The sequence below is a fragment of the Chiloscyllium punctatum genome, chromosome 49 (assembly GCF_047496795.1).
Source record: "Chiloscyllium punctatum isolate Juve2018m chromosome 49, sChiPun1.3, whole genome shotgun sequence".
NCBI lineage: Eukaryota > Metazoa > Chordata > Chondrichthyes > Orectolobiformes > Hemiscylliidae > Chiloscyllium > Chiloscyllium punctatum.
Window position 1 is genome coordinate 27238318 of NC_092787.1, and position 17826 is coordinate 27256143.

At 45.9% G+C, this 17826-nt stretch overlaps 1 protein-coding gene across 1 annotated transcript in view; it reads left to right on the forward strand.

Annotated features, from left to right (window-relative positions):
- The first annotated feature begins 357 nt into the window (after positions 1-357).
- gfi1b (growth factor independent 1B transcription repressor) overlaps positions 358-17826 on the forward strand; it is a 37445-nt gene continuing 19976 nt past the window's right edge. Inside the window, exons 1-3 of the mRNA XM_072565678.1 lie at positions 358-517; positions 4353-4470; positions 14179-14343. Coding sequence (XP_072421779.1) covers positions 4365-4470; positions 14179-14343 — 271 coding nt within the window. The 5' untranslated portion in view covers positions 358-517; positions 4353-4364. The remainder of the gene's footprint in view (positions 518-4352; positions 4471-14178; positions 14344-17826) is intronic.

Genomic DNA, 17826 nt, shown 5'->3' on the forward strand with positions numbered 1-17826 from the left:
GTCACTCTCTCTCACACCCAGTCACTGTCTGTGTGTCTCTGTCTCCCTCTGTCACTCTCTCTCACACCCAGTCTCTGTCTCTCTGTCTCCCTCTGTCACTCTCTCTCACACCCAGTCTCTGTCTCTGTGTCTCCCTCTGTCACTCTCTCTCACACCCAGTCACTGACTCTGTCTCTCTCTCTCGGTTGAAACAGTTTGAAGTTGTCCCGTTCCCCATTGGCCAGTGAGTGCCTCCCCAAAAACAGATTTGTGGGTGTGTGGGGGAATGTCATTATCAGATTGAAAAATCAGGGCGGGTTACACACACACACACACCCACCCAGACAGAGAGAGACAGAGAGAAGCGGCAGAGCCGGGGAGCGCGGAGACCGGCGGGTTGAGCTGCGGAGATAGTTGCGTCTCTCCAGGATCGCGGTTGCCGGTTGCTGAAGGCGGAGGGTATTGGAGACTCCATCCCAGCCCGGGGGTAGGAAGGAGCAGCTGGAAATCTGGGAATCTGCCGGCGAGAGGGAGCCAGGTGATAGTGAACCGGTTGCCTATTGCTCAGGGGCTTGTGTTTGTTTTCTGTGACCGGGGCAGGAACTTCACCCTGTTCCCAGGTTCCGAGAGGAGTGAATCCCTAATCCTCATCCTGGTCACTCCGTCCGTGCCAGTGAATCCGCCTTTAGTCCCAGAAAACTACAAACCCACTCTGTCCCAATCCCAATCTCTCTCCCCCGATCCCTCTCTCTCCCAATCCCCAGCTCTCTCTCTCCCAAACCCTCTCTCTCAATCCCAATCTCTCTCCCCTGATCCCTCTCTCTTCCAATCCCCAGATCTCTCTTTCCCAATCCCAATCCCAATCTCTCTCCCCCGATCCCTCTCTCTCCCAATCCCCAGCTCTCTCTCCCAAACCCTCTCTCCCAATCCCAATCTCTCTCCCCCATCCCTCTCTCTTCCAATCCCCAGATCTCTCTCTCCCAATCCCAATCCCAATCTCTCTCCCCGATCCCTCTCTCTCCCAAACCCTCTTTCCCAATCCCCCTCCCAATCCCAATCTCTCTCCCCTGATCTCTCTCTCTCTCCCAATCCCCAGCTCTCTCTCTCCCAACCGCTCTCTCCCAATCCCTATCTCTCTCCCCTGATTTCTCTCTCTCCCATTCCCCACCTCTCTCTCCCAATCCCAATCTCTTTCCCAGATCCCTCTCTCTTCCAAACCCTCTCTCCCAATCCCAATCTCCCTCCCAATGCCTCTTTCCTAATCCCTCTCTCTCCCAATCCATCGCTCCAATCCTTGTCTAGTTCCTGGTTCCAACCCCAGTCTCCAATCCCAATCTCTTTCTCAATCCCAGTCTCCTCTCCAATCTGTTTCTCTCCTAATCTGCATCTCTCTCCAAATCCAATGTCTCTCCAAACTCCAGTCTCTCTCCAACCAAATCTTGCCCAAATCCTGGATCGGCTCCATTCCCGGTCTCTCTTCCATTCCCAGTCTCTGACCCAATACCAGCTCGAACTAATCTCACTATGTCCCAATTCATTTTCCTTAATCCCAGTCTTCCTCGATCTGTCTACCCTAAATGCAGTCTCCCTCAATTCCAGTCTCCTTTATCCTAGTCCCTCTCCAGTCTGTTCCAATCCCAGCCTCTCTCTAATCTCAGTCTGTCCCTGTCCAAGTCTCCCTCAGTTCCAGTCTGTCCCAGTCCTGGTCTGAATTTAAAGGAACTAATTCGGCAATTTGCTTTGTTCCTAAAAATAGTTTGTTAAAGGGTTGCCATCCTCATAAAAACCATGTTAATCTCATTGAGGATGTTGGAGGCTTGGAAGTGGAATCTTTTTATCAGACATAAGAATCTACGAACTTGAAGGAGTAGGCCATTCAGCCCATTGAGCAAGCTAGTCAGGAAGATCATGCTTCAAAGGATTGTAATGTCAAGACTACTTGACATTAACCATTGACTCACTCATTAATCAATAATCCATTAACCTCTGTCATAAAGGAACTCAGGACCCTGCCTCCACTGCATTGGGCATTTATTTAGATAAAAATAAGGTGCAAGGGTATGGGGAGGGTGCAGGAGATTGGCACAGAGGGAAAGCTGCTCATTGAACAAGTTGGAGTAGGCATGAGGGATCTGGAACGATTCCCTCTTTCTGCTGTCTGGGGCAGACGGTTCCAAAGACTCTTGGCTCTTTGAATGAAAACAGTTTTCCTCCTCTCTGTTTTTAAATGAGAGAGCCTTTGTTTTAAAACTGTGTCGCCCAGTTCTAGTCTCTCCCAAGAGGACAGAAACACTGTCTCGGTGTCCACCCTCTCAAGTCCCCTCAGGATTGTCTATGTCCCAGTAAGATCACTTCTCATTTTTTCCGAACTCCAACAGATACAAGACCTTCCCTCGTATGATAACTCCACTCTCCTACCCCAAGGATTCAGCCCTACAAAACTTCTCTGAACTGAACTGGTTTTTCAAATAATTAAATACTTTCTCAAGTAAGGAGATCAAAGCTGTCCACAGATCTCCAGAAGGGATCTGACCAATACCCTGCACAAATGTAGCAAAACATTCCTGCTTTTCTGTTTTAACTCCAGCTTGTTGAAATGATACAAGTGCTGAATTTGGTGTGATTAGAATTGTTACAATTCAAATGGAAAATAAACATTTGGTTAAGTTTACCACCACCTTCTCCAGGAGTGAATAATAAATGCTCCATCAGTGATGCCCACATCAATAAATAAATATTTTCTAAACTTGACTTGAACATTGATCACATTCCAGGGATCTTCTGGGATCTGTTGAAAATCCATTACTGTCTCTGGTCATTTAAACCCCCTCTCCCTCCCTTTCTCACCATTCGACTAGAGAGAAAGAAATATATGACGTGAAAAAAATTAGGTAAATATCAGACAATTAGCATAGCTTGGCAAGATGCCAGATTTATGACATAGGATGAAATCCCTGTGCCTTTAGAAATACGTAATATAATCAAGAAGAGTCAGTGTGGCTTTATAAACAGGAATTCATTCTTGACAAATTTATTACAGCTCTTTATGGAAGAAACAAGCAGGATAGATAAAGGTTAAGCAATGGATGTAATATATTTGGATTTTCAGAAGGAGTTTGATAGGGTATCTCAGAGTTGGCGAGAGCCCACAGTGTTGGGGTGGTATATTAGTACAGATAGAGGATTGACAAAGTAATCAGAGTTAAGATAAAGGGGACATTTTTGAGGATGGCAACATATAACTAGTGGAATGCCATAGGGATCAGTGCTGGGACCCAGGAAAGTAAATTTGGAAATGATATGAAAATAATTGGGAAGGCAAGTGGTGAAGATGGCACAAGGAGTTTGCAGAGGGATAGAGACAAGTTAAAGGTGTGGGCAAAACTCAACGGATGGAATGTAATATGGGAAAACATGATATTATGCAATTTGGCAGAAAGAATAGAGGAGGTGAAGATTATTTAATTGGAGAAAGACTGCAGAAAGTGACAGAACTGATTATTTTGGGAGTCCTATCCATAAATCACAAAATGCTAGCAGCCATATTCAGTGGGTAATAGGGAGGGTAAACGTATGTTAGATTTTATTTCAAAGGAAATGGAGTATAAAAACAGGGAGGTTTTATTAAAACTATACAAGACATTAATCAGACCCCAGTTGGAATACTGTGAACAGGATTGGGTCCCTTATCTAAGGAAAGATAGACTGGCATTGGGGGGCAGTCCAGAGAAGGTTTACTCGGCTAATCCTAGGGATGGAGGGACTGTCAGCCGAGGAGAGGGTGAGAAGGTTGAGTATGTACTTGATGGAGTTTATAAGAATGAGATGTGACTTTGTTGAACAGGGGTGATATGGAGCAGTTGTTTCAATGTGTGGGAGTCTACGAGCATCTCAGAATACGGGGTGGCACAGTTAATACAAGAGATGAGGAGGAATTTCTTCTCTTGGAGTGGTGAATCTGTGGAATTCTTTATTGTCAGGATGAGGTCATTCAGTATATTCAAGGCTGAGACTGATTTTTAATCAGGAAGGGGGATCAAGGGTTATGGGGAAAAGGCAGGAAAGTGGAGTTGGGGATGATCAGATCAATCATGATCCCAATGAATGGTGGAGAAGACTCGATGGGCTGAATGGTCTACTGCTGCTCCTTATATTTTACGGTTTTATATCTCCTCTGCACCCTCATTGGTCAATATTTGGAACTGGTTCTCAGATAGAGTCGATGGCGGGGCTGCCCAGTAAAAGTGTGGAAAATGAGATTTTTGATTTAGTCTGGGGTTAGAATGAATAAACGATGGGCCAAACAGCTGTCTACATCTTGTTTTTAGCTCTTTTCAAATGATGATGCTTTATTTTCCCCAATCTTTCTCCAGAGGGCTGTCACAATGCCACGATCATTTCTGGTGAAGATAAAGAAGACTTACCATCAGGTTCGTCCCACCGATGATGAAGTGTTTCTCAAACTGGAGCCAGCACCATTGCCTCCTGTTGGTGAGTATCCTTTGGGACATGCAGCTGTCGATGAGTGTGTAATAACGGAGGGAGAATTCATCAATCCATTATGATATCATTATCTCCCCAAGACTCTAGCTCCCTCCCATGCTTCACCTTTAACCCATCCCTTGTTCAATCCATATTTCTCTCTTTCCTTTCTCTCGATTCACTCATGGGATGTGGGCATCTCTGGCTATTACTCAGCCCCCAATTAACAGTTAAGAGTCCATCACGTTGCTGGAGGCACACATAGACCAGTCCAGGTAAGGACGACAGTTTTTTGAAGGACATTAGTGAACCAGATGGGTTTTTCCCCAATAATTAGCAATGGTTAGCAATGGTTATCATTAGATCCTTAACACCAGATTCTTTTCTTAAATGAATTCCAATTTTACCATCTACTGTAGTGGGATTTGAACCCTGGACCCAGGATATGAAATGAGTTTCTGGATTAATAGACTAGCGATAATACCACCAGGCAGCTGTCTCCCCTATTGCTCTTCTCTCACCTTCTTCCACTTTCCGTTTCCCTTTGACTTTCCAGCATTTTTGTTTGGCGTATCTCTACATCCTTTGCCTCTTGATCGATGACACGGTCAATCTAAAAGGCTGGTGGAAGTGGAGGCTGGAATGCACTGAGGAAGGTTTGCCATAACCGTATATATTCCCGGTTTGACCCCACCCAGAGCTCTGTCTACATCGCACCTTGGGTGGCCATGAATGAGTGGAGCACAGTTTCACTCAGAATGTTGCCATGATTCCATATTTTAATGATAAGGAGATGGCACATTAGTCAGTTCTGGTTGAGCAAGAGCTGCCATCTGTGGTGAAGTCTTCTCCTGGAGGGGTCATCACATGCTCTCACCCTCCAGCCATTGGTCAGCTAATGCATGGCACAATACCTTCCTCCACCAATGGGAAAACACAAAACTTTATGACCCACTTGGGTGGTGTCAAACTGTCAGCCAATCAGCCTTTTGGGTCCCTTTGCAATATTTAGATTAGATTCGATTCGATGCCCTACCCTTTGGCCCAACAAGTCCATACCAAACAGCAACCCACCCAGACCCATTCCCCAACTCTATAATTACCCCTGACTAATGCACCTAACACTACGGGCAATTTAGCATGGCCAATTCACCTGACCTGCACATCTTTGGATTGTGGGAGGAAACCGGAGCCCCTGAAGGAAACCCATACAGACACGGGGAGAATGTGCAAACTCCACACAGAAAGTCAAATAACCTATGTATATAATATTTATATTTTCAAGAAGGAAGTCAATACAACTGTGGTCTAAAGGGATCAAGGATAGTGGGCAGGATGATGGCACTGAACTCAATAATCAGCCATGATCAAATTGTATGGTGTGGAAGGCTTGAGGGATTGAATGGCTTACTCCTGTTCCTATCTTCTGTGTTTCTATTTGGGAAAGAGAAAATGACAAAAATCCATTTTTTTAACACTCCTCTGGTCTCTCTCCACACAATATCCTGGAAACTGGTCTGTTCTCTGTCCTCTCATGGGATGTGGGTATCACAGGCCAGCTAAAGTTACCCATCTTTAATTGTCCCTTGAACTGAGTGGCTCTCGAGTCCATCTCAAAGAGTTAGCCATTAACCATATTGCTGTGGGTCTAGAGTCACATGTCAACCAGACCAAATAAGGATGGGCAGATTTCCTTTCCCAAAGGACATTGATGGGTTTTCACAACAATTGACAATGGTTGTCATTCAGCTAAATCTCAATTTCCAGATTTATTAATTGAATTGTAATTCCACCAATTGCCATGGAGGGAGTCAAACCTGTGTTCCCTGAGCATTAGCCTGGGATCTTCAATCCCTGGAGACTCCTGGCCAATCCTGGAGTGTTGGCAACCTTAAATTAATTTAGTTGAAGATTTTAGGGATTTGAAGAAGAATTAATCAGGTAGCTCGGGTTGATCGGGTGATGCCTTCTTTTGAAACAGTGCCCCCTCATTCTAGATGTCCCCCATGAGTAACATTTTAAAGATTTGGGCCAAAGGCAGGTAGATGGTGTTAGGCCACAGATCAGCCATGATCTCATTGAACAGTGGAGGAACAGGCTGGAGGGGCTGAACGGCCTACTCCTGTTCCCGAGGTGAAGCCTCTGGATGTCACTGAAGAGTTATCCAATGGGATTGGAAAGATTCTGACCACTTTCTGATTACCTTGGGAGGGGGCAGTTGTAGATCATGTGATTGAAACATACATTGAATCAACCCAGCTTACTCTTTGCCAAGTGATTGTGGGACCTGCATGTACCCAGCTAGAAGACAATATTTTCAAGTGAGGGGGAAAAACAGACAAGAAAATAGAAACGTTCTCACCCAATGTGGAAATATTTATGTGTAAACTTTGCGCTGATTATTATTAATTTTTTTGGGATGGGGTGGAGTTGGCTTAAGGGACAGGAGTCGCGGCTTGTCTTGCTAACAGTAAACACAGAAGGGCATTATCTTTCCGCCATCAGCAACTACAGCTTTCACAGCGCTAAAGATTGAAAACCCTTAGCTCCCAACTGCAGTGGCTGCTAATGGGCTAGATAAATGATTTGCATGAAGCTGGGATGGGAAGTAATCTCCGTTGTGTCGCATAAACAGACAGGCCATGCAGATCTCCAGAGGTAACTGGTTCACCCAGGAGCAGGGATGGGGAGGGAGAGAGTGAAGATGAAAAGGTTGATGTGAGTTTGTTGAAAACTCATCCCAACAGCAGGTGTCAAACTGTGATGTTGCTTCAAATAAAACAAGGCATCGTAATTCATGATGTAGTTGCAGACCATCATTCAAATGAAATAATGCAGTCGTAGCTGGAGAGATCGGGTAGGTCAGGCCTGTACTCAGAGTTGAGATGAAACCTTATTGAGACATACAAGATTCTGAGGGGCCTTGACAGGGGAAGGTGTGGAGAGGTTGGGGGAGAGTCTAGGACCAGAGGGTATCATTTCAGAATGGGGGGGGGGGTCACACATTGAAGCCAGGAATGAGGAGAAATTTCCTCTGCAACAGGGGAGTGAATCATAGAGTCATAGAGATGTACAGTATGGAGCATCCAAAGAGCAGTAATCAGGAATACAGACAGAGTGCCTGAAGGGTGGAGAGATAAACGTCGATTTTACTGCTCCTCGGATGCTGCCTGAACTGCTGTGCTTTTCCAGCACCCATCCATGCTGACCAGATATCCGAACCCAACCTAGTCCCACCTGCCTGCACCGAGCCCATATCCCTCCAAACTCTTCCTAGTCATATACCCATCCAAATGCCTCTTAAATGTTGCAATTGTACCAGCCTCCACCACTTCCTCTGGCAGCTCATTCCATATATGTACCACCCTCTGTGTGAAAAGGTTTCCCCTTGAGTCACTTTTATATCTTTCCCCTTTCACCCTAAACCTATGCCCTCTAGTTCTGGACTCCCTGACCCCAGGGAAAAGACTTTGTCTATTTATCCAATCCATGCCCCTCAGAATTTTGTAAACCTCTATAAGGTTACCCCTCAGCCTCCGACGATCCAGGGAAAACAGCCCCAGCCTGTTCATCCTCTCCTTATAGCTCAAATCCTCCAACCCTGGCAACATCCTTGTAAATCTTTTCTGAACCCTTTCAAGTTTCACAACATCTTTCTGATAGGAAGGAGACCAGAATTGCACGCAATATTCCAACAGTAGCCTAACCAATGTCCTGTACAGCCACAACATGACCTCCCAACTCCTGTACTCAATACTCTGACCAATAAAGGAAAGCATACCAAACGCCTTCTTCACTATCCAATCTACCTGCGATTCCACTTTCAAGGAGCTATGAACCTGCACTCCAAGGTCTCTGTGTTCAGCAACACTCCCTAGGACCTTACCAATAAGTGTATAAGTCCTGCTAAGATTTGCTTTCCCAAAATGCAGCACCTCGCATTTATCTGAATTAAACTCCATCTGCCACTTCTCAGCCCATTGGCCCATCTGGTCCAGATCCTGTTGTAATCTGTGGAATTCTTTACTGCAGAGGGCTGAGGCTGGGTCATTCAAAATATTCAAGGCTGAGATCAACTTCATTTTAATCAGAAAGGGAATCGAGAGTTGTGGGGTGAGGCAGGAATGTGAAGCTGAGGATGACCAGATCAGCTATGATCTCACTGAATGATGGAACAGACTCGATGGGTTGAATGGCCTACGTCTGCTGGTACATTTTATGGTTTTATTAAAGGACTCCATAATGATGGGAAATACAGCACATTGCAAAATATGGGGCTCCTTAATTTTCAGGATAAAACTGAGAACTACTACAATCTACATTTTGCTTCACAGTCCATAGATAATTTATGGTGAGTTTGAGATTATTAAATTCCCAACCATTTACAGACCTTGAGTTTTAAAAACTCAGAGATTGACACCCCTTCTAGTTAATTCATTCTCTCTTTGCATCAGAGAGCTGTGGAAGTTCAGTCGTTGGGAATGTTTCAGGCGGAGACCTACTTGTTAAAAACACAGGGCTAGCAGAGGAAATGACAGTGAGGCAGTGGTTCAGCTACAATCTTGTAGAAACATAAAAAATAGCAGCAGGAGTAGGCCATTCGGCCCTTTGAACTTGCTCTATCATTCAATAGGATCATGGCTGATCATCTGCTCAGTTCCCTCTTCTGGCTTTCTCCACCACACCCTTTGATCCTTTTAGCCTTAAGACCTGGATCTAACTCCTTCCTGAAAACATTCAATGTTTTGGACTCAACCACTTTCTATGGGAGAGAATTCCACAGGCTGCCCTGTGTCGGGGTAAAAACATGGTTCCCCCGTCTCTGGGTAAAGACATGGTTCCCCCGTCTCTGGGTAAAAACATGGTTCCCCCGTCTCTGGGTAAAAACATGGCTTCCCCCCTCTTTGGGTAAAGACATGGCTCCCCCCTCTATGGGTAAAGACATGGCTCCCCAGTTCCTGGGTAAAGATATGGCTCCCCCCTCTCTGGGTAAAGACATGTCTGCCCCCGTCTCTGGGTAAAGACATGGCTCCCCCATTCTTGGGTGAAGACATTTCTCCTCATCTCAATTGAATGGTAGAGAGAGTTCCAAGGGTTGAAATAATTTACTCCTGCTCCTACTTCTTAAGTTCCTGTGTCCACGACCATTCTTGGAGGTTTGTGCATTCCCTTCTGATTCCATCACACACACACACACACACACACCTTCTCTTGTGGCAAGAGATGTGGGCCATGGGAGGTGAGATTCAGGAGCTTTCTGGCATCTATGTGGGCAAGCCATTCAGATCTAACGGTTAGGAGGTCGACAAGAGATGGACTCACCCAACATCAGACACAGACTGCAGTTCACCACCATCACTCATGGGCAATTAAGGACGGGCAATAAATGTGGTCCCAGTCAGAAACGTTGTGTGAGGAAATAGAAAGAGTCCAAATAAAGGCTGAGTAAAAGGAACAGCAGACGGAGGGCAGAATTTGAAGAGTGTCGCAATTTCAAAGGGTTGTGGAGTTGGTCAGATGTAGGAGCTGATGTAACCAGTCTGAACCACAATGTGATTCATAATGTGGGGGGAGAGTGAGAGAATTTAGAAATTGCTACCCAAAAAAAAAGACCATTCGGCCTGTGGTGCCTGTGCTCACTCTATATTAGAGCTATACATTTATGTTCTGGGGTTGTGAAAGGCGCTAAGGAAATGCATGCTTTTTTGTTAAAGTCTGTCCACGTCTGCTCTCTCCCTGCCATTGCTTCCTCTGTTATGAAGGAAAGGAAAGTTATTGCAGAGGTTAAAACTGTGTTGATTTTTTCACACTATGTTAAGGATTGGAATGTGGAGCAGTTAAACCAGGGCACTGTATTCAAATCAGTTCCATTCAAATCACGGTCTGCTCAGTAGAAGGTGGAGGCAGGTAATTCCAGCAGAACCTGGGTTTTGCAAATGTGTGTTCAGAAGGAGGGTTACACACAACAAAGTGATTAAAATGAAAATCTGAAGGGAACCTTTTCCTGGGATTCCAGAACAGATACAGCATATATCATTATCGATATAATCTTTTATCCCATTTACTCTTGTGAGTTTATTGTTGTATTTCCCCTTAAACACGTTGATGCCATTTCTCTCAACTACTGTGTGGTAACAAATTCCATCTGTTCTTCATTGTATTGCTCAGTATCTGTTTTATAAGTGTATATTTGCCCAAAAATGTGATTTATTTGTGTAAGATAAAAGGTACACGACTTGAAAGTCATAAAAGTTGCAATAAAACTCAAACATACAAACATGAGTCCAGAACAGGAGGAGGCCATTCGGCCCCCCTCCAATCTGCTTCACCATCCAAATGAGATTCTGCCTGATCTGATGACTCCACATTCCCTCCTATCCTCTCATAATCTTTCACCTCCTTGCTTCCCAAGAATCTATCCACCTCTGCCTTTAACAATGAAGAGTCTACTCCCACAACTTTTGGAGAAGTGTTCCAAAGACTTATGACCTCTCTGTGAGAACAAAGTATTCTTCAGCTCTGTCTTAAACAGGTGACCCCTTATTTTTAAACTATGACCCAGCTCTCCCACAAGGTGAAACATCCTCTCCACATTCACCCAGTCAAGATTCATCAGAACCTTGCATTTTTCAATTCTTAACCTTCTAACCTCCAGCAGATACAAGCCTCGCCCGTCCAGTCTTTCCTCATACGACAGTCACCTATTGCAGATATCAGTGAGGTAAAAATAGTGACTGCAGATGCTGGAAACCAGATTCTGGATTAGTGGTGCTGGAAGAGCACAGCAGTTCAGGCAGCAGTTCAGGGCTAAAGGTGTCCATGCTTCAGGCTCTCTGCCTTTATTCCTGATGAAGGGCTTTTGCCCGAAACGTCGATTTTGCTGCTCCTTGGATGCTGCCTGAACTGCTGTGCTCTTCTAGCACCACTAATCCAGAATATTGCAGATATCAGTCTCACAGACCTCTTCTGAACTGCTTCCCAATGCATTCACCTCTGTCCATAAATAAGAAGACCAATACTCTTCACAGATGTGATCTCACCAATGCCCTGTATAACTGAAACGTAAGCCCTCTCTCCTTTTTTGATTGAATCGCTCTCCCGATCAAGAGGGAGGAGATGGTCCAGTGGTATTATCGCTGAATTGTTAATCCAGAGATCCAGGTAACATTCTGGGGACCTATGTTCAAATTCCCGCCACGGCAGATGGTGGAATTTGAATTCAGTAAATATCCAGAATTAAGAATCTAGTGATGGTCATGAATTGATTGTTGCAAAATCCCACCTGATTCACTAACTCCCTTTAGGGAAGGAAATCTGCTATCCTTACCTGGTCTAGCCTACATGTGATTCCAACAATGTGGTTGACTCTTAACTCCCCTCTGGGCAATTAGGGATGGGCTGGCCTCATTCCTTGAGTGAATAAAGAATAATATTCTGCTAGCTTTCCTGATTACCTGCTGTACCTGAATATTAATCTTCGGCGATTCACACATGAGGATACTCAGATCCCTCTGCATCTCAGGACTCTGTAAATTCTCACCATTTAGATGATATGCATCTTTTTTTAAAATTCTTCTTGCCAAAATGAACAATTTTACATTTTCCCACATTGACTCCAAACAGCATGTCCCTATTTGAGGGTCCTCAAAACCGTTGTAATTGTCTCGATATGTGCAGTGTACATTCCTTGTCAGGGGTTCGACAGTTGCCCAGCTCCTCGATATACTATGGAATGAAAGACCCCAGACAGTGGTCTTTCCCCACTGCACCTTGGCGGCAGCTGCCCCAAACTTTACTGTGTCCCTCCAGCACGTCGTCCTGGGCCTTGGAATGTGACAGGCTGCAACACTGGGACAAGGTCAACTCTCTACACTGGAAGACCAACAGGTTTTGGGCAGACCGAGGAGCTGATGGTCCTCCAGGTGCAGTTGGGATTTGTCTCAGTGTGTTTCCCAGGGAACCGACTGTAGAACACAGGATCTCGCATCACGGAGCTGCTTAGGACAGACCTCAACAAAAACCCACTGCCCCTGTAGGAAAGTGCTGTTGGGAAAGACCGGTCTTGGTGTTTGTTTGATAATTCCCTGTTGTATCCCTATTGATGCCTGTGCCCAAAGCTCCGAGATTACCTCCCTCAAGCCTCCCTGTCTCTATCCCATTGGCCTCCTTGAAGACAATCCCTAAATCGAGATTTTGGTCTCTGATGTAATATCTCCTTAAGTGGCTAGGTGTAACATTTTGTTTTATAATGGTCCTGTGTAGTGGGATGGTTTGTTGTATAAATTGCTGTTATGTTAAAAATCACACAACACCAGGTTAGAGTCCAACAGATTTAATTGGAAGCACTAGCTTTAAGAGCGCCACTCCTTCATCAGGTGGTTGTCCCCAACAGTGCTCCGAAAGCTAGTGCTTCCAATTGAACCTCTTGGACTATAACCTGGTGATGTGTGATTTTTAACTTTGTACACCCCAGTCCAACACCGGCATAGAACATAGAACATAGAACAGTACAGCACAGAACAGGCCCTTCAGCCCACAATGTTGTGCCGACCACTGATCCTCATGTATGCACCCTCAAATTTCTGTGACCATGTGCATGTCCAGCAGTCTCTTAAATGTCCCCAATGACCTCGCTTCCACAACTGCTGCTGGCAACACATTCCATGCTCTCACAACACTCTGTGTAAAGAACCCGCCTCTGACCTCCCCTCTATACTTTCCTCCAACCAGCTTAAAACTATGACCCCTCGTGTTAGTCATTTCTGCCCTGGGAAATCGTCTCTGGCTATCAACTCTATCTATGCCTCTCATTATCTTGTATACCTCAATTAGGTCCCCTCTCCTCCTCTTCTCCAATGAAAAAATCCGAGTTCAGTCAACTTCTCTTCATAAGATAAGTCCTCCATTCCAGGCAGCATCCTGGTAAACCTCCTCTGAACCCTCTCCAAAGCATCCACATCTTTCCTATAATAGGGTGACCAGAACTGGACACAGTATTCCAAGTGCGGTCTAACCAAAGTTTTATAGAGCTGCAACAAGATCTCACGACTCTTAAACTCGATCCCCCTGTTAATGAAAGCCAAAACACCACATGCTTTCTTAATAACCCTGTCCACTTGGGTGGCCATTTTAAGGGAACTATGTACCTGCACACCAAGATCCCTCTGTTCCTCCACACTGCCAAGAATCCTATCCTTAATCCTTTACTCAGCTTTCAAATTCGACCTTCCAAACCTTGCATTTATCCAGGTTGAACTCCAAATCATTGTCATTATGTGTTGTTCTAAGACTGTGGAACGATAGAGGACAGAAGGAGGCCACTCATGCCCTCATCCCTGTGTTTACTCCTCAAAGAGCTATCCAGTTTGGTCCAATCCCTCTGTTCCTTCATTATCGTCCTCCGGATTTTCACCTCTCAAATATATTTATCTAATTCTCTTTGGAAGTTCCAAATGAATCTGCTTCAAACGCCCCTAGTTTTGGGTTCTCCCACAAACAACACAACATTAATCATGTTGTTAAAATACTTGATTGACTGTAAACCTATGATGAAAAGCAGTATCGGAATTTTGGACTGAGGTGGGAGCAGGGTCAGGGGGATGATAGGACCTCTTGCAGTTAAAGCAGAAGGTTGATATAAATTATGACAGACCCTGTTTCTGGATCTCTGCAAGGTTTAAATGAAACACATCTGGTTTCCCATTGCTATTCCCCCAGATTCACCTTCTTGGTCTCTGGGACACCGTGTAGAACCCAAGGCTGGGGTGAAAGGTCATGACACCCAGCCTGGGTGGGAGGAGCTTCCATGGGAGAACAGCACAGCCAATGAGAGGGCATCTCGATGTCACATGACCAAGGACACCACCCACACCTTCTCTTCAGGTAAGAAGACCCAGTTTCCTATTTGTGAAGAGGAAGATCCTGCCATTTAAAATTGAGGGGTGTTGAGGAATGAGGCGGATTCAACAAGGAAAATCTCACTGATTTTCCTTGGGGAAGGGATCTGCCATTCTTACCTGGTCTGACCTACGTGTGACTCCAGACGTATGGCAATGGACTGGACTCTTCACTGCCCTCTGGCACTTAGGGATGGGCAATAGATGCTGGCATGACTCGTGATATCCACGTAGCATTGATGAATAATTTTTTTAAAAACTTATAGGCATGAGTTTCATGATCTCAATTTCCAACTCAACTCACAATGGTAGGGAAAATGGAGCTTGTATTACTCTGGTTGGACCTAGGAGTACTATCAGCAGATCAGGGCACCACAGCACAAGAAGGATTTATTGGCCTTGGAGGGAGAGTAATGTAGGTTTACAGGAATGATACCTGGGCTTCAGAGGTTGCATTATGAAGAGAGATTATGCAATTTAGGCCCGTTTTCTCTGGAATTTAGAAGGCTAGGGAGTGATCTGATCAAAGTCTCCAAGATATTAACAGGAAAAAACAGGGTAGATAAAGATAAACTATTTTCACTGGGGATTCTAGAACTAGATTCTAGAATTAGGGCCAGACAGTTCAGGAGAGATGTTAGGAAGCACAACTACACACAAAGGGTGGGAGATGTTTGGAATGCTCTTCCACAAATGGTAATAAATGTTGGATTAGTTGGCCATTTTAAATCTGAGAGAGAGAATTTTTTGTTAAGCACAGGTATTAAGGGATATGGGCCAAAGGCCACAGATCAGCCATGGTCTCGTTGTATATTGGGACAGGCTGGAGGGGATGAATGGCCTACTCCTGTTCCTGTTTTCTTTCATTACTTCAGAATGTCATTGCAATTGAAGCCAACAAAGTATTTTTGAGGTGTAACTCCTGGCATGATGTAAGAAAAACTGCACCCATGATGATCATGTGATCGGATAGTAGTCCTGTCAGATCAGTAATGGCCTGGACATCCTGACTCCCTCCCTCCCGTCTCCCAGCCACTCCTCCTGTTCTTTCAAAGACTGACTGTGGAATATTTAACGTTTTCCTGAGAGAGCAGGCTCTTTTGCGTCTCCTCTGACAGAGCAGCACTCCCTGTGTGGCCAACTCATGATCATATCAGGCCTGACCCCGTGACAAAGGGTCATGTGATTGCTCATGTGACACCCCACCTTGAGCCAGATGTGGCAAGTGTACTGAAGAGGGGAGGGCAGAGGCTGAAACCTGGTGTCGGGTTGTACTCTGGGGTCAATAAGATGAAGAAGTGTCCATTTCAAACAGTAATTCTGTGGGACTTCCAGTGAAGTTCCGGCTCCCGCTGATTGAGAAAGGCATTTTGTGTGTGTATTTGTTTAGTGTGTTGATTCTGTACAGGAAGTGAACAGTTGAGTCAAAATAAAGTTTATGGTGGTGTACAGATTGTGAGTTGTTAAAAATAATTACTTCCACAACAGCATTTTGTCAGTGAATTTGGCTTTAATGGGATTAACAGTGCATCCTTGAAATGTGTCTCTAATGGGGCTGAGATTCCTCGTCAGATCAGTGGACAGTATGGTGACCATAAGAGGAGCTATTTGATGCATTGATTTACTCTGAACGTTTCAGTATCCAGCACCATGGCGCTGCTCAGACTTTGCTCTGCGATGTACCATTTTCCCTCCATTCACTTGGAGCCAGCTGATGCAGTTTATTTCTCTGACCTCTCCCGACCCCTTGCTCTGCCTGACACTCCTGGAGTGGCACTGGGCGAAACTCCAGCTCTCACAGCTGTTCAGTGAATGCCCCTTGCATCAGGCACCCAGTGACATTGCTGGAACCCCAAGCCAAGCTCCTTTGCTGGGAGAGAGCCAGCAGTGACCTGTCCTAAATGCCTCCTTCCCCATACTCCCTCATCAACACCTTCCCTCCAATTCCTTTTCTCTCCTGTGCGTTTCAAATTCACCGCGCCCCCCCCAAAACCTCATTCGTCCCAATCTCTCCAAACCCCTCGAGCCCATCGGAATCCCCGCACTCACTCAATTCTCGTCCCTCGAATCATAGAGCCCCCGCGGCGTGGAAACAGGCCATTCTGCCCAAGGTACCCACACTGACCCTCCAAAGAGCATCCCACCCAGGCCCACTCCACCATTCTCTCCCTGTAACCCGACATTTCCCATGGCCAATCCACCCTAACCTGTACATTCCAGGACACTGAGGGACAATTTAGCATGGTCATTCCACCCTAACCTGCACATTCCTGGACACTGTGGGACAATTTCCCATGGCCAATCCACCCTAACCTGCACATCCCAGGACACTGTGGGACAACTTAGCATGGCCAATCCACCCTGACCTGCACTTCCCAGAACACTGTGGGACAACTTAGCATGGCCAATCCACCCTAACCTGTGCATCCCTGGACACTGTGGGACAATTTCCCATGGCCAATCCACCCTAACCTGCACATCCCTGGACACTGTGGGACAATTTCCCATGGCCAATCCACCCTAACCTGCACATCCCTGGACACTGTGGGACAATTTCCCATGCCCAATCCACCCTAAAGTGCACATCCCTGGACACTGTGGGACAATTTCCCATGCCCAATCCACCCTAAAGTGCACATCCCTGGATACTGTGGGACAACTTAGCATGGCCATTCCACCCTAACCTGCACATCCCTGGACACTGTGGGACAATTTCCCATGGCCAATCCACCCTAACCTGCACATCCCTGGACACTGTGGGACAATTTCCCATGGCCAATCCACCCTAACCTGCACATCCCAGGACACTGGGGGACAATTTAGCATGGCCAATCCACCTTGACCTGCACTTCCCAGAACAGTGTGGGACAATTTAGCATGGCCAATCCACCCTAACCTGCGCATCCCTGGACACTGTGGGACAATTTCCCGTGGCCAATCCACCCTAACCTGCGCATCCCTGGACACTGTGGGACAATTTCCCATGCCCAATCCACCCTAACCTGCACATCCCAGGACACTGTGGGACAACTTAGCATGGCCTACCCACCCTAACCTGTACACCTTTGGACTGTGGGAGGAGACTGTTGGAGGAGTCAATAGATGTGAAGCTGGAAAAACACAGAGGGCCAGACAGCATCCGAGGAGCAATAAGGTCAACATTTCTCTCGAAGGGGTTTTGGGCTGAAATGTTGACTTTCCTGCTCCTCAGATGCTGTCTGACCCACTGTGTCCTTCCAGCTCCAAACCTATTGTGTCCGGCTTCCAGCATCTGCAGTCCTTACTGTCTCCAGCACTCAAAGAAAACCCACGCAGACACAGGGAGAACAAGCAAACTCCACCCCCCACCCCCCACCCTCCTCTCATTTATCTCTCCACCCTTCAGGCACTCTGCCTGTATTCCTGATGAAGGGCTTTTGCCCGAAACGTCAATTTTACTCCTCCTCGGATGCTGCCTGAACTGCTGTGC